Here is a 27,339-nt window from a genome sequence, read left to right on the forward strand (position 1 = left end):
GATCACAGATATTTCCAGGCAAGTCACATTTGGTGCGGAACTGTTGTGGTTAGCTTCCGGTACTCAGAAAAAGAACCGACCAAGTAGCCAAAATGTGTTCTTGTATTGCAGCCTTAAGGCCAGACTGTAGAAACATGTATATCTTATGGCTGTTGAATGCCTAGTTATGTTTAACAAAATTTAACGTCACTACATAAGTCCATGGGAAGACTTCACAACAGGAAGTTACAACACGTAACTGTGCTATAAATAGATTTAGGTTCCGGCACATCGAAAAGGAGAAACGATTTATTCTATGGAGAACGGATATATGGGGCAATCAGCTCCTGTTATCTGGCAATTTTCTGATTATCTGGCAGTTAGAAGGTGCAGCGCGACGTCTTGGGTCAATTGAAACTTACGTCATTGATCATGTGTTACATGGCGTGGGTTGATGTCTGGAGGGTAAACATTACAATGGAGCTGACAGGATTAATAAAAATAAACAAGAGTGTATGGATGGAACCTATATGCTTGTGGGTGCGAATGGCCCTGACTCTGTTTCTGGGTTTGTCAGCACCTTGCCATGCTTTTGGGTTTCAATATTTGTAATGTCAAAGACCTGTGGGCTTTCCACTCCGTGAAGTAACTGAAATACTGTTCAAAGTTGCGTTTAACCAAACTCAATCACACGTACATGTACTGATGTTAAACATTGTCTGTAAAGCTGAATGCGTGTATTTCTCATATCATTACTTCGAATTTGCCATTACAATAAGCTAAAGTAAGACTAACGGTACTAATGAAAATATGAAAAACTACTCTGAAAATATGAAAAAATCAGAAACATGTTCAACCAGCATCGGCCAATTTACCATGAGAATAGTAAGGAAACTAAAGAATGTTCCGGAATTTACTTCATTAAGAAGATAGAGGTTGGAAAAATTACCGGTCATTTCACTCTTGTAACATCACTTTTGCAACAGGTGTGATTAGTTGTATTCATGTTAAATGAGAATTGTGTTGAATGTTTGTTGTTTAACACCATAATCAGCAGTATTCCAGCTATATGACGGCGGTCTGTAAATAATTGATTCTGGACCAAACAATCCAGTGACTGACATCGTAAGCATCGATCTACGCAATTGGCAAAGTCAATGAGCCTGACCACCCGATTCCGTTAGTCGCCTGTGACGACAAGAATGGGTCTTGACCGTGAGAAAAGACAATGACTGAGTTTGTTTGTTTGTTGTTTAACACCGCACTCAGCAATATGCAAGCTATATGACTGCGGTCTGTAAATAATCGAGTCTGGACCAGACAATCCAGTGATTGACATGAAGAGCATCGATCCACACAATTGAGATACGATGACATGCATCAACCAATTCAGCGAGCCTGACCACCCGATCCCGTTACTCGCCTCCGACGACAAGCATAGTCGCCTTTTACGTCAAGCATGGGTTACGTCAGACCTATTCTACCCCGGATCTTTACGGGTTGTATGATGATTGACGTGTATGTACAGCAACACGCTAGAGAGTGTTATTTTACGTCGCAGTCAGGAACCAGATCAACGAGTTTGGGGAGGCTAACTCGTTGTTGACAGCATGAGAAAAGATCACCGCCGTCGGGGTACGATGATACACAATCACCCAAGTCGGACATTGTTACCATAGTTGGTTCTTCCGACAAGTATGGGAAACATTAAATAAAGACAGAAAAAAAAAGAAAAAAGCATATGGGGAACCGGAAACCTATCTTGCCGTGGAATCTCGCCAGGCGGTGTGACGTGTTTAAAAGATGGAAGAAGTAAATAGAATCAGTTTATTTATGACACGCGCAATGTAAATAATAGCGACAAACCCTTTCCATAATCATAAACGATCTCTGCCGAAAAATCACCGTTATGAGTGAGTACGTTTTCACGCCGCTTTTATCAATATTCCAGCAATTTGACGGTATTATGTTCTTAAATTCTCTCCAAAATGCATTATGGCTCTGTAAGCATCTCTGAAATTCCCAGACTGGGAACTGATCTGTGGCATATATCTTGCTCTTCATGATGACTTATCATTTTCAAATCATGAGGAGTCTAGTGTGTTTTTTACGAACCAGTTGCCAAAAATGAATGGCATTAAAACATTATTCTCCTTAGACATTATATAGAGCCCAGAGTTGAAACTTTGTGCAAAGTAAGTAAAATCGGTGTGATGTGCGAGTAAACTGGCGGGCAAAAGAAACTACACACTTAAAAAATGGATCTAACAAAAAATCAAACATCACTGCAAACCTAAGGCCGAAAACACAACTATGACACTCTTATCAAAAACATCACTATCAAATAACCATTTATTGTTTGATTCATTTTTAGCCTCATCAAACATGGGTAACGGATACTGTTTTACCCGGCTGTTTTGTGTTATACAAGAGAACATCCATTCTTTGCGATTTACAAACAGTATCGAAATTTAGTTTCTTGTTCCATATGTATAATACTTATGTTCGCAGTGTTGATTACATAATCATAGTGAGATGGTGAGGCGAAGCACGTTTTTGAAAATTTTGGATGAATATCTCACAACTAATTTACAGTTGGAATTTATAGGTCTGTCTGTTCAGCCATAGCCAATCCCTTTTTATGACAGGCGTCCTAATATAGGCCATAGAGTCAATGCTACTTCATTTAGATTTATTAATGCTCATAGCACAGCATGATACCCATTAAATAAATTGAGGATCGTTGTTGGACTAACACAAATGTATCAGACGCATTCGTTCTGACTTCGATCTTATTCACCTGCCTGTTATTCCTGTCGGAGTGTTTTTAATTGTGATTTAGCTGGGCGCGTGCAGATGCATAATGTAATTGGATCTGGTAACACAATTCCCACGGGGAATGTGAGCGCTCATACTCGGGTAGGTTAGTGGGTCACACCAAGCTCTGGTTCACTGCTTCACAAGGACACCCGTGTACGGAGTGCAGTCCCTTGTATACACCCACAGACATACACGATACCACACTCAATCTTATGTATTTCCGGTAACTGTCAATCTCATTCAGATCAGATATTTCACTCTATACTCAATACGTATCTGTACGTCAATACGTATCTACCTGTGGATACTACAGGTACGTCGCATGAGGCGAACACTCTGACCGGGAGGCTGAAGAAATAAAGTTTCCCTTATTCATTTCCATCAGTATACATTAAGGCGGGGATGAATCCAAATTGACTTCCCGGATACCCACCCCCTATTACCCGACGCTACTCGGGTACCCGCTTCAGGTCTCAAGAGATAGGTACAAAATGTCTGATTGGGAATAGTTTTACCGTAGCCCTAGACAAAATGTAGTAAGATACACGTATAAAACGATCTGGTCATGCACACGCTGAAGTTGACTGAAGTTTTACCTCCTGTGGGTACCCGGGTCCTTCTCAGAACCCACCCCACACGAGTACCCGAGTTACCCGTACCAGCCCTAGTATACACATCTAAAAGGGTGTACTATCTTGGACATGTTTATGTTCGGTATCGGTTTACAATCAAGCCATTCTTAATAACTTAATGCCCCGCTGCAATATTGCTTGAATATTGCTAAAAGCGGCTTAACACCATACTCACTCACTAACTTTATAACTTTGTCATTTCACGACAATCACAATCAGGCCGTTCTTAATAACTTAATGCCCCGCTGCGATATTGCTTGAATATTGCTAAAAGCGGCTTAAAACCATACTCACTCACTAACTTTATAACTTTGTCATTTCACGACAATCACAATCAGGCCGTCCTTAATAACTTAATGCCCCGCTGCGATATTGCTTGAATATTGCTAAAAGCGGCTTAAAACCATACTCACTCACTAACTTTATAACTTTGTCATTTCACGACAATCACAATCAGGCCGTTCTTAATATCTTAGTACCAGTCGTGAAATGTCATTATTAAGCTGTTCCTAATAACTTAATGTCATTTCACGATAAGCACTGTCAAGTCATCGTTAGTAATCTCTTATCACTTAATACTATTCCAGTAATGTCACGGACAAGTCATCATCAATAATTTCTTATAAAAACACTATCATCGTAAATGTGCTTATTTAGTTCGTTCGTCAACAAACAACATCCACAGAGTGTATTTTAACTTTTGTTATAAATGCATTATATATGTGGATGTTACCAGCTGTTAGGAACAATCAGGATATTTTATTCCACCACTGACTCTCCAACAACAGGTACAACTGGTGCGTGAACGCACATCAGCGACCCGTGTGGTTTCCATAGCGTTAAATACAAATGCATTATCTCCAGATTTAACTACTGTTATTCCTACAGAGATGTCTGACCCCGATGACCTGAAAAAACAAAGTTGGCGAAAGGAATCGACCCATAAAATATTTTGAAGCAGTCGGACATACGGAGTATAAAATATAATCCACGAGTTGACGTTATATTAAAACCATCAGGACGCATGTGCCTATACGCTTCCGATGCTTTCAAGTGAAAAGGAAGATACCGAGAAATTCAATCACAGCTTTTGTCCAATATAGGCACTGTAACACGACCGTCCTCCGCGCCGCTTCATGGGATATCGACAGGTCTTGGACGGTTCCAATACCCGGTAGAATACCCGCGCTGATTGGTTGCTGGGGCCGGGAACCATTGTTGCCATTGATGCCATTTAATGGTTTTGTAAACTGCGTTGAAATGGTTGCCAGGGCTGATTTGTTCCCAAGACAAAGGCTGTTGGTATGGTGCAGGTTGTGTCACTCTTTCTTAAGATGAAAGGGATAGCGCTTATACTCAGGAAAGTTGGGAAGTGTTAATGGCTGGATACCTTAAGCTAAAGGAACATGGGTTTCCCAAGTGTGTGTTTTCTATTTGTACTGGCTTCTGCCTGTTGGATTAATAAAGGGGACGCTCATAAGAAGACGAAGACTACAGGTGAGACCTAATTCGATATTAAAACAAACGAAATTATTAAAAATAAGACTCCATCAGAACGAAAAAGGAGTTTTCTGGATATTCTATCTAATGTGAAACCGGCCTCTGTACAGAAACGCGGTTCCGGTATTATTAAGCACCACAAAAACAAACTTATGTTTCCATAGAAACCTAAATTAACAAACACGATCGATGAGACAAGAACTCCTCAAAACAAGAATAATCATTGCAAAAATAATCAAAGTTTTAAAGAACACGTTGTAGTCTATCACGTGGGACGAAAACATGGCCTTACTTACTGATCAAATTTGCTTTAACCTTTCCGGTCCAAAGATTGCAGTGTTAACGATAACCGTCAAGACAGAAGGATAACCGATATTCCATCCTTGGTTATCTCCATTTCAATATTTACCCGTCCGCGTTCCTCCAACATTAAACTGGCACTCTGTAACATAACCGAAATGCTCGTTCACATTTTTATCGATATAAACTGATGGGTAAAAGAAAGCATACACATGAAAATTAGATTTGGGCTAAACATTAGAAACGTTATCAAAACGTCACAATGCCGAAAAACAGTCCCCGAAACCAGAAACAGTAAAATCTATTTTATGGTCTCTGCCGAAACACTGCATGCAAACGTAAGGTCAAAAACACAATTTTGAAACCCGTATTAAATACATCAACATCGAATAACTATTACTTGTTTGTTTCATTTGTAACCACCGTCAAGCATGTGTGTATATGCTTTTGCCCGGCAGGGTAACTTGGATCGGGTAAGAAGGCTTGGATATATTGATGATTGCCAGTGTTATCGTACGGCATTTTCAGCCACCATCAAACTTGGGTGTGTAATGCATTATTTTCCCCATCAGTTTACACAGAATGTTAAGTTACCATGTGTCACGTACACATCTCGTCTCTGAAAGGAACATATCTTACAGAAATTTGTTTTTGTTAACTTATTTGTTATAAATATTACAATAAGGAGCCCAGAGACTCTGCAAGTTCCTGACACTTCAGTAATCTAGACTTGCCCACTATTATAGACTTGCGTGGGCTGTTTTGAAAATATTTGTGTCAGGGTCTTAGTCTGACTAAGTGTAACGACTCTTGGCGAGAACCCTGTTGATAAGAGACCCGTGAAGATCCGGTGTAGAATAAGTCTTCAGCAACCCATGCTTGACGTAAAAGGCGACTATGCTTGTCATAAGCGGCGACTAACGGGATCGGGTGGTCAGGCTTGCTGACTTGGTTGATGCATGTCATCGATCCCAATTGCACGAATCGATGCTCATGATGTCAATCACTGGATTGTCTGGTCCAGACTCGATTATTTACATAACACAGTCATATAGCTTGCATATTGCTGAGTGCGGCGTTAAACAATAAAACCAACCAACCAACCTGTGGATAAGATATATACTCGTAAAGGCAGATCATTGATATTGTGTAAAACCATATCCGACTTTTAATGGTACGACATTTACGACCTATGTCTGTCTAGCAGACTGATAGACATTTGACGTCCAGACAAAGGAATGAAACCATTATTCGTCACGCCTTGGAGAATATTGTTTCAGTCTGATGATTAATCAATGATTTGATATATTTTACACAATCACGTTCAAACATTGATGTGGCAATAAATGAAAGATATCTATTTTCGCTTTAAAGCATGGCTGATGTTCTTGTAACCATTGTGTTCTGATATTGGTATTAAAAATACTCCAAATGAATCATACGACTCTCTGTTCCTCTATATGATCACAGCGCAACAGCTGTTGTAGGGCTGTAAATGTGACATAAAACGTAAGTGTATGTTTGTTTAATTTCAAGAACGGGACCTAAGTTTTTAATATTTTTTAATGATGATACGACACAACTTTATCCACGACAACCAGAACCCTGCAGTTATATATACTACTCAAAACAAAAGAAGTTAATGAACACCCGATTATTTCATATTACTGTATTTTTGGCGCTGGGCTTGTGGTTCAGTAATGTGGGCAGCCCATTTCTGGTGTCCCTTGCCGTGATATTGCTGGAATGTGGTAAAAGCGGCGTTAAATCATTTTCACACCAGAAATGGGCTTCACATTTTGTACCCATGTGGGAATCGAACCCGGGCCTTTAACGTGACGCGCGAACGCTTTAACCACTAGGCTACACCCCCCCCCCCCCCCCCCCCCCCCCCACACACACACACACACACACATTATGCTCACACGCCTAAAATAGGTTCAATATTACACAAAAAAACACCCAACCCATTCACCTCGTTTTCTGAATAATGTTCCTCAAGTCGGGATTTAGGGTAAACGAGGTTTGACCAGGTTTGATCAGTATTCCAGTCATACCACGGCGTGTCAGCTTAATGTGTGAGGAAAGCCCGAAGTGATGTAGGCATCAGACGTTTACCACTTTGGTGAAACCCACGAGCACGGGTATGGTGCTGACAAACATGATAACCGGGATTCGAACTCACGATCACATGTTTCTGCAAAGCGAATTGCAGCGCCTTAGACGACTGGCCACCCATGCCCCATATCAGAGATACAACGTTCAAGGCCATAGTAAGATTTTCAAAAGTTTTATGGTAGGTGGAAGGCATTTCGAAATTAGACACATTAGTTACCAAATTGATATTTGATGTATTTTCCTATTTTAACTTCCACTATGTTCCCGTGTTATTTCAGGTGAACAATTGACTTGCCTTTGCATGCATTTGTTAAGATACTACTGGTTGGGCAGTATACGCTCACTTTTTCCCTGGACTCTTTTCCTAATGTAAAGGGGTCTGTGGCTTTCATTTTAAGCCTTTGATTGTATGCTGTAGATGTGTGCCCTGGAGACAACTGGGCCCAGCTGGATTCGACGTGCTACTATTATCTGTCGACGACGAAGACGTGGAATGCTGGCGAGAAGGACTGCGAGACCAGAGGGGGAACGCTGCTCATATTTAAGTCGCAGGACGAGGTGGCCAAGGTTTTCAAAAAGATCAAAGAAATTGCCAAAAATATGTAAGTAGAAGAGGAAAACGTTTAAACTTTATTCATAAAACGATCGAACTATTTACGTAATACATAGACACGTGAAGATCCGGGGTAGAATAGGTCTTCAGCAGCCCATGCTTGCCATACGAGGTGACTAGGCTTGTCGTAAGAGACGACTAACGGGATCAGGTGGTCAGGCTCGCTGACTTGGTTGATGCATGTCATCGTATCCCAATTGCGTGGACCGAAGCTCATGATATTAATCTATGGATTGTCTGGCCCAGACTCGATTATTTACAGACCGTCGTCATATTGCGGGAATATTGCTGAGTGCAAGCTTGGGTTGATGAAGACCTATTCTACCCCGGATCTTCACGGGCCCATAAACAAGAGATATTGGATTGGTTGGATGCACAAACGAACGTACTGGTATGTGGTGTGAATCGACGCTCATGAACGCATCACATGTGACGTCATAGATCCATGACACGAGATGCACCATTTGTCTTGTGCAGGATTGACGTGTAAGTTTGGAAATATCGTGCACCATAAGAATAAAGACACTGTGGTAACACTTGACTGATTGTTAGTTTTGCCATTAAGTGGTACACACTGGAAACATCTCTTCTTCACATACATACAAAGTAATGTAGTAAGCCGCTGAACAACAGAAAGTACGCACCCATGTTTTGGGAAGGCCAAAATGAAGCAAGAAAGAAATTTATATTTGATGGTGATGTATTTGACACGGTATCATGGTTGTGTTTTGGACCTTAAGTTTTGCAGTGTTTTAGCGACTGTTTTCAATATTTTTGTTCGCATCCAATATTCAAATTTACAGTTACTTTTGCCCGGCAGTTTATTAAACATGTCGGGGAACTGATTTGATAAAAAAAAAGAAGTATAAATACCTTTTAAAGAGAACTTAAAAAACATTCATTTAACGCACTGGAAGGCATAAAGTAAGCCCTTAAAATGACAGTGGGTAAAAAATGACCACGACCCGCGTATGGTGTTGACGGTCTGGCTTTAGTTGTTAAGGTAATGCTTCTGTCACAACGGCTTGGCATTAAATGGCTATTCCGTGTCCACTCAGAGATTCAGTACCGCATTTCTGGATGGGTGTGCACAATCAGGATGAGGACCGTGTCTTCCGGTATGCAGACGGAAGTGACGTCACAAAGTCCAACTGGAAGAAGATGCTGAACGAAGCCTCTGGATCCGGACACTGCGTGGCGCTCAGGTCCAGCGACAGCAAAGGCAACAGCAAGAGTTGGGATTTGAGGGACTGCACAGAATCATTACCTTTTGTCTGCGAGATACAACTGTGTGAGTATTGGACTTGAGACCCCATATCGATAAATCGATATATGGACTCTGATTAAAGTGATTATACATTCGATTTTTTCCGAATCAGGAACACGGGATATACGTTTATTGACATCCACGTCCTGTTAGTTGGATACATCGATAGTCCTTGAAGTACTTTGTTTTCTTGCTTTACGTAAATATATAATCTAAATAGAAGCACAAAACCCTTTCCATGTTCAATAGAAATCTCTGCTAAAAGCAGAGTCGATTTTACAATTCCGACTATATCAGTAGCATATATTTATGAATCACTATCAAATAGTCATAATACCAGGTCTTCGTATCCGGCCCCACTGGTGGTACCAATCACTAACACATGCACAGGCAAGTCAACTGTTCACCTGAAAAACACGGGAACATATGGAACATAAGTCAAAATAAGGAATTGCATCGGACATCATTTTTGTCAATATAAGCCATGCCTCTTTTGTGTTTGACCGTGCATTGACTAACTAAATTGCTAGTTAAACATCACTTGGCAATTACTGAAAGTCTTTTTCCCCATCTATTTACCTTGATGTTGGAATTATTTTTTTTAAAAAAACGTGCCGCCAGTGGGTTTCCAAACCGCGAAGTCCGTACCGAAGGCTGACGTCTGTAGTCTTCTTCCACGGCTACATGGAAGAATATCATGGGGAATTAAAACAATGACATATTTACTAAGATCAAGACTTACAGTTAATTCGTTTATGAACGGTGATATATGCGATTTATTCAGTATGTTAATCTTCTGTTGATTAGAGCTATGTTTGCGCATAATAGGTGCACCAACAAGGGCAAATCTAATTTTTATGCGATTGATTCATGTGCTATTGTTCAATCTGAATTTATTACCAAAGTTACCTTTCCAGAAGAAGGCCAACGTGGCCTAGTGGTAGGGCCCCGCCCTGAGAGCGGAAGGTTTGGGGTTCGATCCCCGGCCGCGTCATACCAAAAGACGTTAAAAGATGGTACATGTTGTTACCCTGTCTGGCGCTCGACATTAAGGGGCTCAAACAAGAACTGGTCGGCTCGGAGACAGTATACTGTGTCTGAGTGGGATGTTCATGTTAAACTGCGGCATGGTATTTATAGCTAGCACTATAAAATCACCATTAGTCCGGTCCAACAGCCACAAACACACACATGCATGCATGTCGCTATATAAGTTCACCTCACCTTACCCTTCCAGAAACACAAGATGATCCACGTGGCCTGTATAGAGGATGACCGACCGGTCAAAGTACATATTTCAAATACCTAATAACAGATAATCTACTGTCAAACAAACTTAAGCATATGCAGGACCTGACAACTGACCGTGGGTGATTTGACTTGGTGCATTGACAAAAGCACATAGAGTACGAACTCCTTCCATGCAGCCCCATGTTCAATGAAAATAGATTCTACTGTAGCGCTCGGATCTTCTTCTGTCGTAAGCTACGGAAATAGTCACTACTTTAAGTTTGTTATAACCGTATATATACAGGAAATGGACGGGACCAAAAACAGTTCGTGTTTTTTTGTCAGTTCCTTATAGGCGTGTTCGTTATTAACGTAGTTAACTGTATATCGAATTTTCGTACATTTATATATCAGTACCGCCTGTCAAAGCCAGAGACCTGTGATAATATCATTATTGATTATTATTTCAGTGATATCTCAATAAACGATACGAATGTGGCCAAACACTCGTATAATAATACCATTTACTAAAAGCTGCAAAAAGTTGAAAGTTTCTGAACTGCTCCGCTCCTTGTTCACTGTTCCAGCTGTCGCGAGATGGTCTGGCTGGAGTCAGTGGACAGACTGTTCAGTGTCTTGTGGGGATGGATCTAGAACCAGGACCCGGACCTGCCTTCGTGCTTCTGATGCTTCAGGGGAGTGTGTAGGGGAAGCCGTCAAGACGGAGGTGTGCTCTAACAAGTGCCAACGTGAGTACAGGCAACCCCCTTTCATGTGGACAGTGTGCATTTAACCCCTGTGTAGATCTGGGTAAGAATTGGTCTTCAGCAACACATTATTGTCGTAAGAGGTGGCAACAACACGTGGCCGGGACAAAAAATAAGTTCGTCATATCCGTCAGTTCGTTATAAGCGTGTTCGTTATAAACGAAGTTTACTGTACCACACATAGCAACGAAACCCACGATCACGGATACAGTGCAGAAATACCAAGTATCATACAAGTTATATGACAGTCTGCTTGTTTCGAAGTACTGATAATTCGACATGATTTCGAGAGGACAATTTTTTAACTGCACGTTTCGTCAACGCTTAGGTCTCGTGGAAAATATTTGATAGTTTGTTGTCACCTATCAGCCCACTAGAATGTTAATGCCTGGAAATTGACATGTGACAAGTAGACAAAAAATGTTTTTATGTGTAACAACGTACAGTGGAAGTGTTTATTCATAAAACATTTTTGTCTATCTGATCTAAATATAGGCAGTGGAGAAATGTCATCCCTATGTATACCACTCAAAGAAGTTAAGGAACACCTGCTTTTTTTCATGACAATATTCCATCTGTTACGGCCGGAGGTTACTGCATCACACAGCCTCTGGGTTCTTTAACGTGTTTTGAGTAGTATATATATTGTGTTGTGGGTGTGTACAGTGCCTGCTGTGTGGGGCGAGTGGAGTGGCTGGGGTACCTGCAGCAAGACCTGTGGGGCGGGGCAGAAGAGGAGGACGAGAAGCTGCCTCAACTCGGGGGACGGCGGTGAATGTGTGGGGGCGTCGGAGGACAACGTGGAGTGCTCAGTGGAGGATTGTCCCGGTCAGTGAAGCCAAGTAGCGTTTAGGTATCTAGTCAGTGTTTGAGTGCACTTGGTTTAGTGTAATAACTGTATAAATGTATGGTCTTTGTTACTTAAATCATACTCTTATCCTACCTTATACTGATTGGGAATTCTGTATAAAGATCTCCAATGAACCATCACGACATGTAAAACAAAGTCATATATTCTTGTCCTTTCTACTCGCAGTCTGGAGTGAATGGACAGAATGCAGTGTGACCTGTGGTCGCGGTGAAAGGTCAAGGACGATTTCATGTTCTGACGGAAAATCATGTAAACACGGCATTTCTAGACAGACCGAAGAGTGTAGGGAGACTACATGCCCAGGTTCGCATTTAAATCAATTTCTTTCTTTCAGTTTAGTTTTAATTTAATTAAGAGGTTTGAGAAATTAATGTCCACAATACTGGTATGACAACGTTGATATTGTGCTCTATCATGCAGTGTGGACTCGATGGGAAGAGTGGGGTCCTTGCAGCCAAACTTGTGACACCGGTACGAGGTCAAGGTCAAGGTCGTGTTCTGTTGTCAATGGATGTAAAGGAGAATCAACAGAAACAAACAATTGTGAAAACTCGGATTGCATAAGTAAGTATAGGACGATGGCTGCTAATATCATATTTTTGTTCTTGTCGTGATTTCTTCAATAAGTTTTCACACATTCCATCCAACAGTCACAGAAATGGACATTTATAGCGCCCTTTATTCATACTTTGTTATTCTCAGTCTGGAGTGAATGGACTGAATGCAGCGTGACCTGTGGACGAGGTGAAAGGTCAAGGACAAGTTCATGTGAAAGGAAAAAATGTAAACACGGCACTTCTCGACAGACTGAAGAATGTGGCGAGACCACATGCCCAGGTTCGGTTTCAAAATACTTTATTTTAATTTTGTTTTGGTTACAATAGTGCTGCAGATATCCACGATTCTGATTTAACCCAATGTTAACACTTTCCTCTATGATGTAGTCTGGGCTCAATGGGAAGATTGGAGTCCTTGCAGCAAAACGTGTGACACTGGTACGAGGTCAAGGTCAAGGTCCTGTTCTGTTATCAACGGATGTAGAGGAGAATCAACGGAAACAAACAGTTGCAAAAGCAAAGATTGTCTCAGTAAGTAAGGAACTATAACAGCTGATATGACTTTGTTCTCTAAGTGACTGCGTCAATATTGCTCTAAGCTAGTTTTTATTCTCATGATCACCTGAAATATCAATATCACTCGTCGGGTACGGTCCCATACGGTATAGATCTTAGGTCAAGGTCAAGGTCACAGAAATGTGGCAAAGGTGTTATCGTCTCGGGGAGAGCCGTGAGATAGGATAGTGTCGACAGGTGGGTTGTAATGATTTATATAATGTGTTATGATTCTCACCTTTCCCATGCCCTTTGCCGTGCTGTGATCCCAAGAACCTGTATACTATAATCGAACCCATATTTGTAGGTTCTCTTTCACACAGAGCCGAAAATGTCCAGATCTTCGCTTGCAGTTGACTAAACCGTGGCGCCAAGCTGTAGCTCCACTTATATTTCTAGGTTTGTCGGCACCATGCTGTACTCTTGTGTTACACCAAACAAGACCTGCATCACTTGATGCTTCCACCTTCCACAACCCCACCCCCTCCTGCCCCTACCACCCTCACATACACACATAACGCCGCGATAGAACTGAACCACTTTCCAAAGCGGCGTTAAACCAATGTTAACTCACTTATCCTGGCTCCACTTTCAAAATAGGATCAATGGCCAGGCATATTCGATCTGCAGTATGTCCTGTATAATTAGTGCTGTGTGAGAAACTAGTCGCTTGTCAAACAAGATATACCGTTATCATTCGTCCCATGTGAGATAAAAGGAATTATCCCACCTGCATGTCAAACAAAACGTTGGAACCAAGGTCAGTCCTTGACAGACGTATGAATAGGATCCTATTATAATATTTGTTGACTTAAGTAATCCTCTACTCCAATCTGCGTCTTCCATAGAATGTCTGTGTAACTTTACGATCACACATACCATGCAGGGCCCCCAAATGGACATTTATAACGCCCTTCAATTATATTATAATTATAACAGTCACAGAAATGGACATTTATCACGCCCTTTATTCATACTTTGTTATTCTCAGTCTGGAGTGAATGGACTGAATGCAGTGTGACCTGCGGTCGAGGTGAAAGGTCAAGGACAAGTTCATGTGAAGGGAAAAAATGTAAACACGGCACTTCTCGACAGACCGAAGAATGTGGGGAGAACACATGCCCAGGTTCGGTTTTTAAACACTTTCTTTTAAATATAGTTTTGATTAAAATACTTCTTTAGCTATGAGAAATATCCATGATTCTGATGTGACCCGATATTAACATTGTCCTCTGTACTGCAGTCTGGACTCGATGGGAAGATTGGAGTCCTTGCAGTCAAACATGTGACACCGGTACTCGGTCAAGGTCAAGGTCGTGTTCTGTTGTCAATGGCTGTAGAGGAGAATCAACAGAAACAAACAATTGCATAAGCACGGATTGTATAAGTAAGTATGGAACGATGACAGATAATATCATATTTTTGTTCTCGAAGTGAGTTCGTCATTATTGTTTACCGCTACATCTGTTCTTCCTAAATCACTTGAAATAGACCAAAACCGTGATGCCAACAGCTGATTCCTCTTTGAAGGTCAGGTCAACAGTTCGGCATATTTGCCCATCAGCCTGTTGTATTATTCGTGTCGTGTGAGAAACTGTCCCCTATAAAACGGGATATAGGGTCGGGACATCCGACTGATGTTGTGTGTACGTAATTATCCCACCTGCATATCATATAAAATGTTTGAACCAATATCGGTTTTTGACAGACCAATAAATAAGACATTGTTTTCAGGTATAATTTGCCTCGTTGCTGAATTCATTTCCCAATCCCACCTGGATCTTGAATGAACATTCAACTTGAATTAAATAACTCTATGCTCACACCATTCAAGCAAAAGACAGAATGGACATTTATAACACCCTTCATTAATGTTTTGTTTTTCGCAGTCTGGGGTGAATGGACTGAATGCAGTGTGACCTGTGGACGAGGTGAAAGGTCAAGGACAAGTTCATGTGAAGGGAAAAAATGTAAAGACGGCACTTCTCGACAGACCGAAGAATGTGGGGAGACCACATGCCCAGGTTCGGTTTTAAAACCCTTTCTTTTAATTTTGTTTTGATTAAAATACTTCTTTAGCTTCTATATCCACGATTCTGATGTGACCGGATGTTAACACTGTCCTCTGTACTGCAGTCTGGACTCGATGGGAAGATTGGAGTCCTTTTGATTTGTTAGACTCCATAAGTTACAGGCTGTCGTGATATAGGTCGAATTTTGCTCACTCTTGCTTATAACGAAATCCCCGCACTCAGCTGAGGTGAAGCTTTGATTGCAGCGTAACAAACAAATGAACAAACAATGCTTTTGTATATGACCTTTCCTTTGTATCCAGAGTTGAGCGAGTGGGGCCCTTGGGGAGATTGCAGCGTCACTTGCGGAAAGGGGAAGATCACAAGGTCAAGGTCATGTAGGGGACTGGAGTGCAAACAGGAGACAACACAAACCAAGACTTGCAATATGAAAAACTGCAAAGGTGAGACACAATTTCCTGACTTCCATTAGCTTATCAAAGCAACACTCAGCACAAGGGTGATCGACTTGACATCATTTTGAAAATGAATGAAAACGCAATATATAGTAACAAAATAAAATTAAAGCTGCAAGCAGCAATGGCGGGCTCCAAGTAACACTGTGCCCAAACGTCCATGTTCGAATCCTCAAAGGGTTTCCTTGAACCAAATCCGTCAAATGTAGGCACCACTTGCAGGGTATCGTCGCAAGGAAATTGGCGTGTGCCAGGGTGTCCAGGTCAGTTCTCAAACCATTACCGACCTCGAACATGTTCGAATCCATAAGAGGTTTTCTTGTGCCAACTCTCTCAAAAGATAGTCACCCGAAATCGCCGCTACGAAATTGGCGTGTTCCTGGGGTGTCCCAAATATTAATCAAATATTACCACCAAGCGGTGTTACTTTTGGCATACAACCAATAACAATAAATGAGATGCATGTGGCACACTAACTTCATGTAAACTTGCAATAGTTTCTGTGGAGAACCTTACAAGATATGATCTTTAAAGCAAACTTTCGTTGAAAAAAATGATCGAAATCAAAATTCAATACGGCCGTAACTAAAAGAGATATCCAAAATCGGCTATTAACGTTTGATGTGTTATGTATGGAGACAATTATCAGAAAGTTTGAAAGCATTTCATGCAGTGGACTGAAAGTTGTTTGCATTTGAAGACAGGTACCCAAAAGACACTGTGGAAACCTTGAATCCAAAATGGCGTCCAAACCACGTAACCAATGACCAAAGTCAAAGAAAAAAAAATGTCAAGCAGCTCAAGCAGCAGATACATGCAAGGTTTCAAAGTAATCGGATAAACGGTTGCGGAGCAATAGGGCGAAACACATCTTTCAAATATTCTTTTCTTTTAGTTATCTGCCCTTGGCCTTTGGGCCTACATCCTTGGGTTTATGGCGGGCACTAGTACCTAACGGTCTACAGGCACACACAAAATTTGAACGAAATCGAGCCAGTGGATATCTTTCTAGCTCTGGTACAAAAATCAGCGGAATAATAATAATATTAAATCAAACGCTACAGGGAGCCTCTAGATCCTTTCGGCTTGGTGACTCTTTAACAGGCTGTAACTTCTTTGTCAGTTGGGCTCCAGTCAAACGGATTAGCGTTCTGCGTTCGTCCGGGACCCGGGTTCCTGTCGCATTGCTGAGATAAAGTGCTAAACCTGTTTCCCACCTCGTTCATAAATTCAAATCCTCAAAGGGTTTACCTGTACCAACACCGTCAAATGTAAAGAACCTCTTGTGAGACATCACCACTACTAAATTGACATGTGCCTGGGTGTCCCAGGATGTTTTAACCAATTTCCAACTTCGACCATGTTCGAATCCTCAAATGGTTTGTTTGTACCAACGCCATCAAATGTAAGGAACTGCTTGCAAGACATCACCACATGTGTCTTAAAGTGTTCTTAACCCATGTTTGACTTCGACCATGTTCGAATCCGCATATGGTTTGCTTGTACCAACGCCGTCAAATGTAATAAACCGCTTGTGAGCCATCACCACACGTGTCCTAGGGTGTTCTTAACCAATGTTTGACTTCGACCATGTTCGAATCCCCATATGGTTTGCTTGTACCAACGCCATCAAATGTAATAAACCGCTTGTGAGACATCACAAGTGTCCCAGTGTGTTCTTAACCCATGTTTGACTTCGACCATGTTCGAATCCCCAAATGGTTTGCTTGTACCAACGCCGTCAAATGTAATGAACCGCTTGTGAGCCATCACCACATGTGTCCCAGTGTGTTCTTAACCCATGTTTTTCTTTGACCATGTTCGAATCCGCATATAGTTTGCTTGAACTAACTCCGTCAAAAGATAGTCACCATTTGCAGGACATTACCGCTACCAAATTGGCGTGTTCCACAGTTTCTCAGAGTGTACTAAACCAATTTCCGGCCTCGACCATATTCTAATCAGCAAATGGTTTGCTTTAAACAACGCCGTCAAAAATAAGGTACCGTAGCAATTGGCAATTGAGAAATGAACAATCAAGCCAGCGAGCCTGACTACCCGATGCGATTAGTCGCCTCCTGTGACAAGCATAGTTGCCTGTTGAGACAAGCATCGGTTGAAAAAGGCCAATTCTAATCCTGGTCGTCAAGGGTAGTACACATAATACTGAACAAGACTGTGGAGAACGCTTGCAAAGCCAGTGAATGGGGGTGTATGGTAGATTTATGAGGCGCTTCCTTCAGTATTTGTACTCAAGTCTGATTTTTTAACTTAAATCGAATAATACCACACCAAGCAGTGGTGCTTTCAGTATGCAAACCAGGACAAAATGAGCTACATATAGTCTCAAAGCTTCATGCAAACTTTCAATAGTTTCTGTTAAGAACCTTACAAGCTATGATCTTAAGAGTAAAATTTCGTTGAAAAAAATGATCAAAATCAAAATCCAATATTGTCGCAACTAAAAAAGATATCGGAAAACGGCTATGCTAATTTGTTGTGTTCTGTATGGAGACAATTCTCAGAAAGTTTGAAAGCATTTCGTGCAGTGGATTCAGAGGAGATAGTATTTGAAGACAGGTACCCCAAAAACCCTGTGAAAACCTTGAATCCAATATAGCTGCCAAACCACGTGATCAATGACCAAAGTCAAAGAACAAAAAATATCAAAGAACTGAAGCAGCAGATACATGCAAGGTTTCAAAGTAATCGGATAAGCGGTTGCGGAGCCATAGGGCGAAATACACCTTCAAAAAATTCTTGTTTTTCAGTTATCTGCCCTTGGCCTTTAGGCCTACGGCCTTGGGTTTTGGGCGGGCACTAGTACCCAACGGTCTTCAAACACACACAAAATTTGAACAAAATCGAGCTGGTGGTTATTTTGCTAGGGCAGGTACAAAAATCGGCGGAATAATAAATAATAATAATAATAATAAATAATTAAAGCTGCAAGCAGCAATGGCGGGCTCCAAGTAACAATGTGCCCAAACGTCCATGTTCGAATCCTCAAAGGGTTTCCTTGAACCAAATCCATCAAATGTAGGCACCACTTGCAGGGTATCGTCGCAGGGAAATTGGTGTGTGCCAGGGTGTCCAGGTCAGTTCTCAAACCATTACCGACCTCGAACATGTTCGAATCCATAAGAGGTTGGCTTGTGCCAACTCTCTCAAAAGATAGTCACCCGAAATCGCCGCTACGAAATTGGCGTGTTCCAGGGGTGTCCCAAATATTAATCAAATATTACCACCAAGCAGTGTTACTTTTTGCATACAACCAATAACAATAAATGAGATGCATATGGCACACTAACTTCATGTAAACTTGCAATAGTTTCTGTGGAGAGCCTTACAAGATATGATCTTGGAAGCAAAATTTCGTTGAAAAAAATGATCGAAATCAAAATTCAATACGGCCGTAACTAAAAAAGATATCCAAAATCGGTTATTAACGTTTGATGTGTTATGTATGGAGACAATTATCAGAAAGTTTGAAAGCATTTCATGCAGTGGACTCAAAGTTGTTTGCATTTGAAGACAGGTACCCAAAAGACACTGTGGAAACCTTGAATCCAAAATGGCTGCCAAACCACGTAACCAATGACCAAAGTCAAAGAACAAAAAATGTCAAGCAGCTCAAGCAGCAGATACATGCAAGGTTTCAAAGTAATCGGATAAGCGGTTGCGGAGCAATAGGGCGAAACACATCTTCCAAATATTATGTTCTTTTAGTTATCTGCCCTTGGCCTTTGGGCCTACAGCCTTGGGTTTATGGCGGGCACTAGTACCTCACGGTCTACATACACACACTAAATTTGAACGAAATCGAGCCAGTGGATATTTTTCTAGCTCTGGTACAAAAATCGGCGGAATAATAATAATATTAAATCAAACGCTACAAGGGGACTCTAGAGCCTTTCGGCTTGGTGACTCTTTAACAGGCTGTAACTTCTTTGTCAGTTGGGCTCCAGTCAAACGGATTAGCGTTCTGCGTTCGTCCGGGCCCCGGGTTCCTGTCGCATTGCTGAGATAAAGTGCTAAACCTGTTCCCCACCTCGTTCATAAATTCGAATCCTCAAAGGGTTTACCTGTACCAACACCGTCAAATGTAAAGAACCTCTTATGAGACATCACCAATACTAAATTGACATGTGCCTGGGTGTCCCGGGAAGTTTAAACCAATTTCCAACTTCGACCATGTTCGAATCCTCAAATGGTTTGTTTGTACCAATGCCATCAAATGTAAGGAACTGCTTGCAAGACATCAGCACGTGTGTCTTAAAGTGTTCTTAACCCATGTTTGACTTCGACCATGTTCGAATCCGCATATAGTTTGCTTGTACCAACTCCGTCAAAAGATAGTCACCGTTTGCAGGACATTACCGCTACCAAATTGGCGTGTGCCACAGTTTCTCAGAGTGTACTAAACCAATTTCCGACCTCGACCATATTCTAATCAGCAAATGGTTTGCTTTAAACAACGCTGTCAAAAATAAGGTACCCTAGCAATTGGCAATTGAGAAATGAACAATCAAGCCAGCGAGTCTGACCACCCGATGCGATTAGTCGCCTCCTGTGACAAGCATAGTTGCCTCTTGAGACAAACATCGGTTGAAAAAGGCCAATTCTAATCCTGGTCGTCAAGGGTAGTACACATAATACTGAACAAGACTGTGGAGAACGCTTGCAAAGCCAGTGAATGGGGGTGTATGGTAGATTTATGAGGCGCTTCCTTCAGTATTTGTACTCAAGTCTGATTTTTTAACTTAAATCAAATAATACCACACCAAGCAGTGGTGCTTTCAGTATGCAAACCAGGACAAAATGAGCTACATATAGTCTCAAAGCTTCATGCAAACTTTCAATAGTTTCTGTTAAGAACCTTACAAGCTATGATCTTAAGAGTAAACTTTCGGTGAAAAAAATGATCAAAATCAAAATCCAATATTGCCGCAACTAAAAAAGATATCGGAAAATGGCTATGCTAATTTGTTGTGTTCTGTATGGAGACAATTCTCAAAAAGTTTGATAGCATTTCGTGCAGTGGATTCAGAGGAGATAGTATTTGAAGACAGGTACCCCAAAAACCCTGTGAAAACCTTGAATCCAATATAGCTGCCAAACCACGTGATCAATGACCAAAGTCAAAGAACAAAAAATATCAAAGAACTGAAGCAGCAGATACATGCAAGGTTTCAAAGTAATCGGATAAGCGGTTGCGGAGCCATAGGGCGAAATACACCTTCAAAAAATTCTTGTTTTTCAGTTATCTGCCCTTGGCCTTTAGGCCTACGGCCTTGGGCTTTTGGCGGGCACTAGTACCCAACGGTCTTCAAACACACACAAAATTTGAACAAAATCGAGCTGGTGGTTATTTTGCTAGGGCAGGTACAAAAATCGGCGGAATAATAAATAATAATAATAATAATAATAAATAATAATAATAAATCGAACGATTACAATAGGGCTCTACAGCCTTTCGGCTTGGAGCCCTAATAATAATAAATCGAACGATTACAATAGGGCTCTACAGCCTTTCGGCTTGGAGCCCTAATAAAACAACACCCACAATTGGAAGGCTGTGTGTTGCAAAACTCATACATACCACCCATAACAGATTAATAATCGTGATATGAGGAGAGAGTGTGTGACATGTTAGGTTGTCTTTGGCGTTCTTGGAGTGAGTGAGTGAGTATGGTTTTACGCCACTTTTAGCAATATTCCAGCAATATCACGGCGGGGGGACACCAGAAATGGGCTTTACACATTGTACCCATGTCGGGAATCGAACCCGGGTCTTCGGCGTGACTAGCGAACGCTTTAACCACTCGGCTACCCGACCGCGCCTTTGCGATCTTGGAACAGCTGGCATGTCTAAGTTGCGTCCCTGAGACGTCAGAAATCTGATCACGGGTTCGACTCCCAGATTCGTTTGACTATGGCTCGGGGTTTGTCAGCTCCGTACCCGTGGTCGTGGGTCTCATCAATGTGACGCAAGTCTTGAGCCAGCGTCAGTACGGGCTTAGCTCTCTCATCAAACTGTTGCGTCATACAACTGAAATAACTCGCTCACTCTCTCATTTATGATGCTTTGCCATGTCCGCAACCCTGTGAGAGATTACGCCAGCTATACCTAAAGATGTGTATATACCAATGCCATGTATATCAACTGTCATTAAGGGGCGGTGGGGTAGCCTAGTGGTTAAAGCGGTCGCTCGTCACGCCGAAGGCCCATTTCTGGTGTCCCCCGTCGTAATATTGCTTGAATATTACTAAAAGCGGCGTAAAACCATGCTCACTCAGCTGTCGTTTCCACTATAAATTAATAGTCCATAATTTCGGTAATCCAGTGATTGACATCATGAGCATCCATCCACGCAATTGGGATACGATAACATGTATCAACCAAGGCAGCGAGCCTGCCCACCCGATCCCGTTAGTCGTCCCTTACGACAAACATGGTTGCCTTTTACGGCAAGCATGGGTTGTTGAAGACTTATTGTTCAGCAACGCTGATGTCAATCACTGGATTGTCTGGTCCAGACTTGATTATTTACAGGCCGCCGTCTTATGCCCCACCAGCCTCCAGTGATACCCGAGGTATTAGTGAGTAAGTGAGTTGGGGTTTAACGCCGCTTTTAACAGTATTCGAGTTATATCGTGGCGTGTCAGCTTAATATGGGAGGAAAGCCCGAAGTGATGCAGGTCTCTGACGTTTACCATTTCGGTGAAACCCACGAGCACGGGTATGGTGCTGACAAACCTAGAAACATAATCGGGGCGATCCGGGATTCGAACCCAAAATCATAGGTTTCTGGCCTGCCCAAGGGACGCAACTCTGCACAGCGAATCCCCCGAGGTATTATGCTGGTATTGAATTTGAGACGAATGGTCCGGATGTCTCGAAACAATAAGTTGTCATGGTATATTACCAAATCCGCGACATACCACCCCGAGCGTATCGAAAAGTCTCGCGTTGTTATTTCCAGGCACACTTGATATTGGATGAGTTTCCGCCGTTAACGCGTTCCGCGTTTCACACATACCTTTATGCTTGTCAAGAAAGTGATTGTTTAAGAAGTCAGTGATTCACAAATCCATTTTCAGTTGTTCAAAAATCCTATAAGTCACATCCAAACAATTGCCATAGTGTTTATTCTGTCATCAAACACAATCACTGGAAATTGATTCAAAGACGTTTTAAATTTAATTTTTTCTCTCCACTCTTTCCTTAGAATACAAATACTTTGAAACATAATCCTTTAACGTGTTGGACCCGTGAAGATCCGGGGTAGAATAGGCCTTCAGCAACCCATGCTTGCTGTAAAAGGCGCCTTTGCTTGTCGTAAGAGCCGACTAACTGACTTGGTTGAAGCATGTCATCCGATCCCAATTGCGTGGATAGATGCTCATGATGTCAATCACTTGATTGTCTGATCCAGGACTCGATTAGATACCGACCGCCGTCATAGTTTTAGTGATCACCAGCATCTTTGAGACTGTGTCCTGGGGCCGACCATCCATTTGATATTCTGGGGGGGGGTCGCCAAATATCTGGAGGCCGGAACAGATTATTGTCTCTGGTAAAAGGGGACGTCCAAGTCGTCCGCAATTTCGCTGTGCAGAGTTGCGTCCCTTGGAATCGCAAGAAACCTATGATGGTGGGTTTGAAGTACATTAGGATACAACAGGATAATACACGCCTCCTAGGTTTTGGTTGAAAATGTCGGGCTTTTCCCGAGCTCAAGGTTTAATATATTGAACCAACCCGAGAAGGCGTGTTTTATCCAACTTATGAACCGTCTAAATGCAAGAAATACAAGAAAACATCGACATACCTTATAGTGAAACAATACAGTGTGTCGCGGTATAAAGGGAATTCGATCAAAGCGTGCGAGAGAAAAAAACACGCAAAGCATGGACCCCCTGAACCACCTGTCACATACCCTGGGAGCTCAGTGGGAAAACAGTGGGTTACAAAACTTCATGACATTTTCATGCAAAACAAATTGTGACTAGTAACTGGTCATCAACCACATTAGTGTTCATATCAATAGGCAAGTGAGTAAAACGTTAATTGTAAAACCAAGGTATTACAATTGAAATGTAAAACTCAAATCAGGTTTAGAAGTGACCCATTTCAAAACCTAGGTTTGAAAGAGAACCGCTTCAAAACCAAGGTTTGGAAGATGAGACGGTTAGTAGGTTTACCCGAGGTTGTTAGGAGGTGAGGTGAGGTAAAATGGGGTTTAACGTCGCGTCCAAGATTATTGCACCTATATAGCGACGTGCATGCACGTGTGTGTGTGTGTGTGTGTGTGTGTGTCTGCTTGTACTAAACCGAACTGATGCCGATTTATAGTGCTAGCTCACTGAGATACCATGCCGCATTTTAACATGAATACCCCACTCAGACACAGTATACTGACTCCGAGCCGACCAGTCCTTGTTTTAGCCCCTTAATGCCGAGCGCCAGACAGGGTAACAACAAGTACCATCTTTTAACGTCTTTTGGTATGACGCGGCCGGGGATCGAACTCCGGACCTTCCGCTCTCCGGGCGGATGCTCTACCACTAGGCCACGGAGGCGGTCAGGTTGTTAGGAACTATAGGGAAATACGGTGATATGTTTATAATTCCCGATTATGTTTCTAGATTTGTAAGCACCACACTGTTGCCTGGTGGTTAAAGCGTTCGCTCGTGACGCCAAAAACCCGGATTCGATTCCCCACATGGGTACAATGTGTGAAGCCTATATTGCTGGAATATTGCTAAAAGCGGCGTAAAACCATAGTCACTCACTCACTCACTGATGCCTGCTTCACTTCGGGTTTTCATCCCACATTAACCAGACACACTGTGATATAACTGTAACACTGTTACTCACTCAGTCTCTGGAACAAATCCCGGTCCCCCCACTCCCAGGAAATTTATTAGTCGGCCGTAACATCAAAGTGACAAACGTCATCGTTGCTATCGGTCTAACACAAAAGTCCTAGCCATGTCATCAATCAGTGCCTTGCGGTTGTGTCTCCTCTCACACACATTCTGAAGTCTCTCTGATGTGATGGATGATAAACATTAAACATCGATATCCTTTTGTAAGCTTAAGGTATTGCTCGGCTCAACAAACATACTTATTGTTTACACGTGTTTAGAAAAAGGGCCCTCCTATATGGGAATACCACAATTTGTTTCCGTTTTTAACAGGTGGCCATTGTCGGGGTCCATTATTCTAATTGATTAATTACATGAACGTCTTGTGAGATATTGTGAGTCTGTCTGTTTGAGTGATTTAGGTGCGTTCATCTGGCTGTATCACGCACTCGGATTCACTCGGCTGATTCCGTAACATCCATAATACCTCGGGCAAAAATGGTGTAGTGATTTTTCATGAGTAGACCGTGTAACGCCAGAACCCTCCGCATAAAGTTCGTGTGACACGACGGCTGTCTGTGAAGACGGGTTGTTGTGGACTTAACAGAAATTAGGTACATGTGTTGGCTTTGATTTAAAAACAAAAGCGTTCAGAAGCATTTTGTTTGAACCGTTATGTAAGGATCACTTCTGCCGGTAGTATGTGTTATGTCACGTGATAGTCATGTTCCAATATGGATGCCTCACATTTAGCCGAGGGTATTACAAAATACATATACACTTCCATTTGGAGTTAAAGTTTGTATGTCTACATGCAGTTAGCGAAACAAATATTCCGACTTCAACAAAAGGAAAACGTAGTGCAGTGTGTGGTGCCAATTTTCTGACAAAAGGTTCAGACATTGGGGTAATTCAACGCGTGAAACTGAGACACAGACTCCGTGGTCTAGTGGTAGAGCGTAAGCCCGGAGAGAGGAAGGTCCGGGGTTCGATCCCCGGCTTCGTCATACAAAAAGATGGTACTTGTTGTTACTCTGCCTGGCGCTCGGCATTAAGGGAATAACACACAGGACTGCTAAGCTCGGAATCAGTTTACTGTGTCTGAGTGGGGTATTCATGTTAAACTGCGGCATGGTATCTCAGTGAGCTAGCACTATAAATCGGCATCAGTCTAGACTAGTACAAGCAGCCACACACACACACACACGTACATGCACGTCGCTATATAAGTGCAATAATCCTGGACGCGACGTTAAACCCCATTTTATCACCACCACTATCAGTGGGCTAGCACTATAAAAATGATGACAAAAGCACACACGCACGCACGTCGCAATCTCATTAAAATCAGATCTTAGTTCTCAAACTCTTGGGGCTGTGGGGTAGCCTAGTGGTTAAAGTGTTTGCTCATCACGTTGAAGGCCCGGGTTCGTTACTCACATGGGTACAATGTGTGAAGCCCATTTCTGGTGTCCCCCGTCGTGATATTGCTGGAATAGTACGAAAGGCTGCGTACAATCATCCTCTCACTCACTCACTCAGTCACTCACTCACGTCAATCACTGGATTGTCTGGTCCAGACTCGATTATTTACAGACCGCCGTCATATAACTGGAATATTGCTGAGTGCGGCGTTAAACAACAAACAAGCACTCACCTACATATATATCACACACGAAACTCCCCTGTTACAGGAAAAAGTCACTGGACCAAATGGGATCTGTGGAGCGCCTGTTCGGTGACGTGCGGTGTCGGTATGAGGACTCGACAACGTCAATGCGTCAACGCGGACGGCGACGTCATCAACACGTGCAGAGGCTCCGAAACCCAGTCTAGACGATGCCTGGCTCCTTGCAGGGGTAACGATGGTCTTTTATAGAATGATTGAATGAATTTAGTTTTTAATCGATACAAATGTGTGAATGGAGGAAGTAGACTAATTATTCTGTGTTCTTTTATAGCAATAAGTTTATGTTTCTAGGTTTGTCAGCACCATACCCGTGCTCGTGGGTTTCGCCGAAGTGCTAAACGTCTGAGACCTGCATCACTTTCCTCCCACATAAAGCTGACACGTCGTGATATGACTGGAATAGTGATAAACCGGCGTTAACCCCAACTCACTCACTCACTATAGCAATAAGTACCCGGATAAACTAATCTGAACCGTATCTCGGCGAGATCACTGACACGATGGATGATGTAGAATCAGATCGGTGAAATGCGAGCCTTACAGATGCATCTATACTTGATATGGCAGAAAACGATTAAGAACATTATTCCCTTACTAACTTATATTTCACAAAGTTCAACTGACGATGCTATGGATTCATTTTAATTTGTTTTACAGACGTGGCCGCTGTCGAGAAGCTGATGCGGGAATGCCCACCGGACCATGTGGCGGGTTTGAAAAAGATTATGGATAAAGTGTCCAACACAAAAATAAAGGAGGACATATTCACTGGCCAGGACCTGGAGGACTGGGTGATTGTGGGCTACGAAATTGAGGAAGTGATTGTGGATCGGCCCCTGACCTGCGCGCGTCTATGTCTTCGTTCAGGGTCCTGCAAATCATTCAACTATGAATATTTGTTGACGGACGGAAAGAACGATCTGAGTGTTCCCAAACACTGTGTGTTGAACTCCGTGAACAAAGACTACGACAGGAAAGCCCTCAAGACGAAGGAAGGATACAAGCTGTTCGATCTGGAACCATTCTTTGTGTGAACACACTGGGAGTTAGTTGTTTTACGCCGCCGGAATATTTCAGC

General features: G+C 42.2%; 1 protein-coding gene across 1 annotated transcript; it reads left to right on the top strand.

Moving 5' to 3' along the window:
* Positions 1 to 4,804: 4,804 nt before the first annotated feature.
* LOC139479296 (A disintegrin and metalloproteinase with thrombospondin motifs adt-1-like) lies at positions 4,805 to 27,339 on the top strand. The gene is made up of 16 exons (XM_071262156.1): positions 4,805 to 4,928; positions 7,768 to 7,951; positions 9,021 to 9,253; positions 11,047 to 11,208; positions 11,893 to 12,054; positions 12,263 to 12,400; positions 12,518 to 12,661; positions 12,800 to 12,934; positions 13,042 to 13,185; positions 14,201 to 14,335; positions 14,453 to 14,596; positions 15,099 to 15,233; positions 15,346 to 15,396; positions 15,545 to 15,685; positions 26,266 to 26,430; positions 26,919 to 27,339. Exons 1-16 carry the CDS (start codon positions 4,838 to 4,840, stop codon positions 27,293 to 27,295), a joined length of 2,541 nt encoding a protein of 846 aa, XP_071118257.1. The 5' UTR covers positions 4,805 to 4,837; the 3' UTR covers positions 27,296 to 27,339.

This window comes from Haliotis cracherodii, unplaced genomic scaffold (assembly GCF_022045235.1).
Source record: "Haliotis cracherodii isolate W230 unplaced genomic scaffold, xgHalCrac1.p SCAF_4, whole genome shotgun sequence".
Classification (NCBI taxonomy): Eukaryota; Metazoa; Mollusca; class Gastropoda; order Lepetellida; family Haliotidae; genus Haliotis; species Haliotis cracherodii.

What these genes read in the sequence shown, in the direction of transcription:
- LOC139479296 (XM_071262156.1), top strand. Translation starts at nt 4,838, where the DNA reads ATGGGTTTCCCAAGTGTGTGTTTTCTATTTGTACTGGCTTCTGCCTGT. An exon ending in TGATTTGTTAGACTCCATAA is followed by an intron (nt 15,397 to 15,544) that starts GTTACAGGCTGT and finishes CTTTGTATCCAG; the next exon opens with AGTTGAGCGAGTGGGGCCCT. An exon ending in ATGCCTGGCTCCTTGCAGGG is followed by an intron (nt 26,431 to 26,918) that starts GTAACGATGGTC and finishes TTTGTTTTACAG; the next exon opens with ACGTGGCCGCTGTCGAGAAG.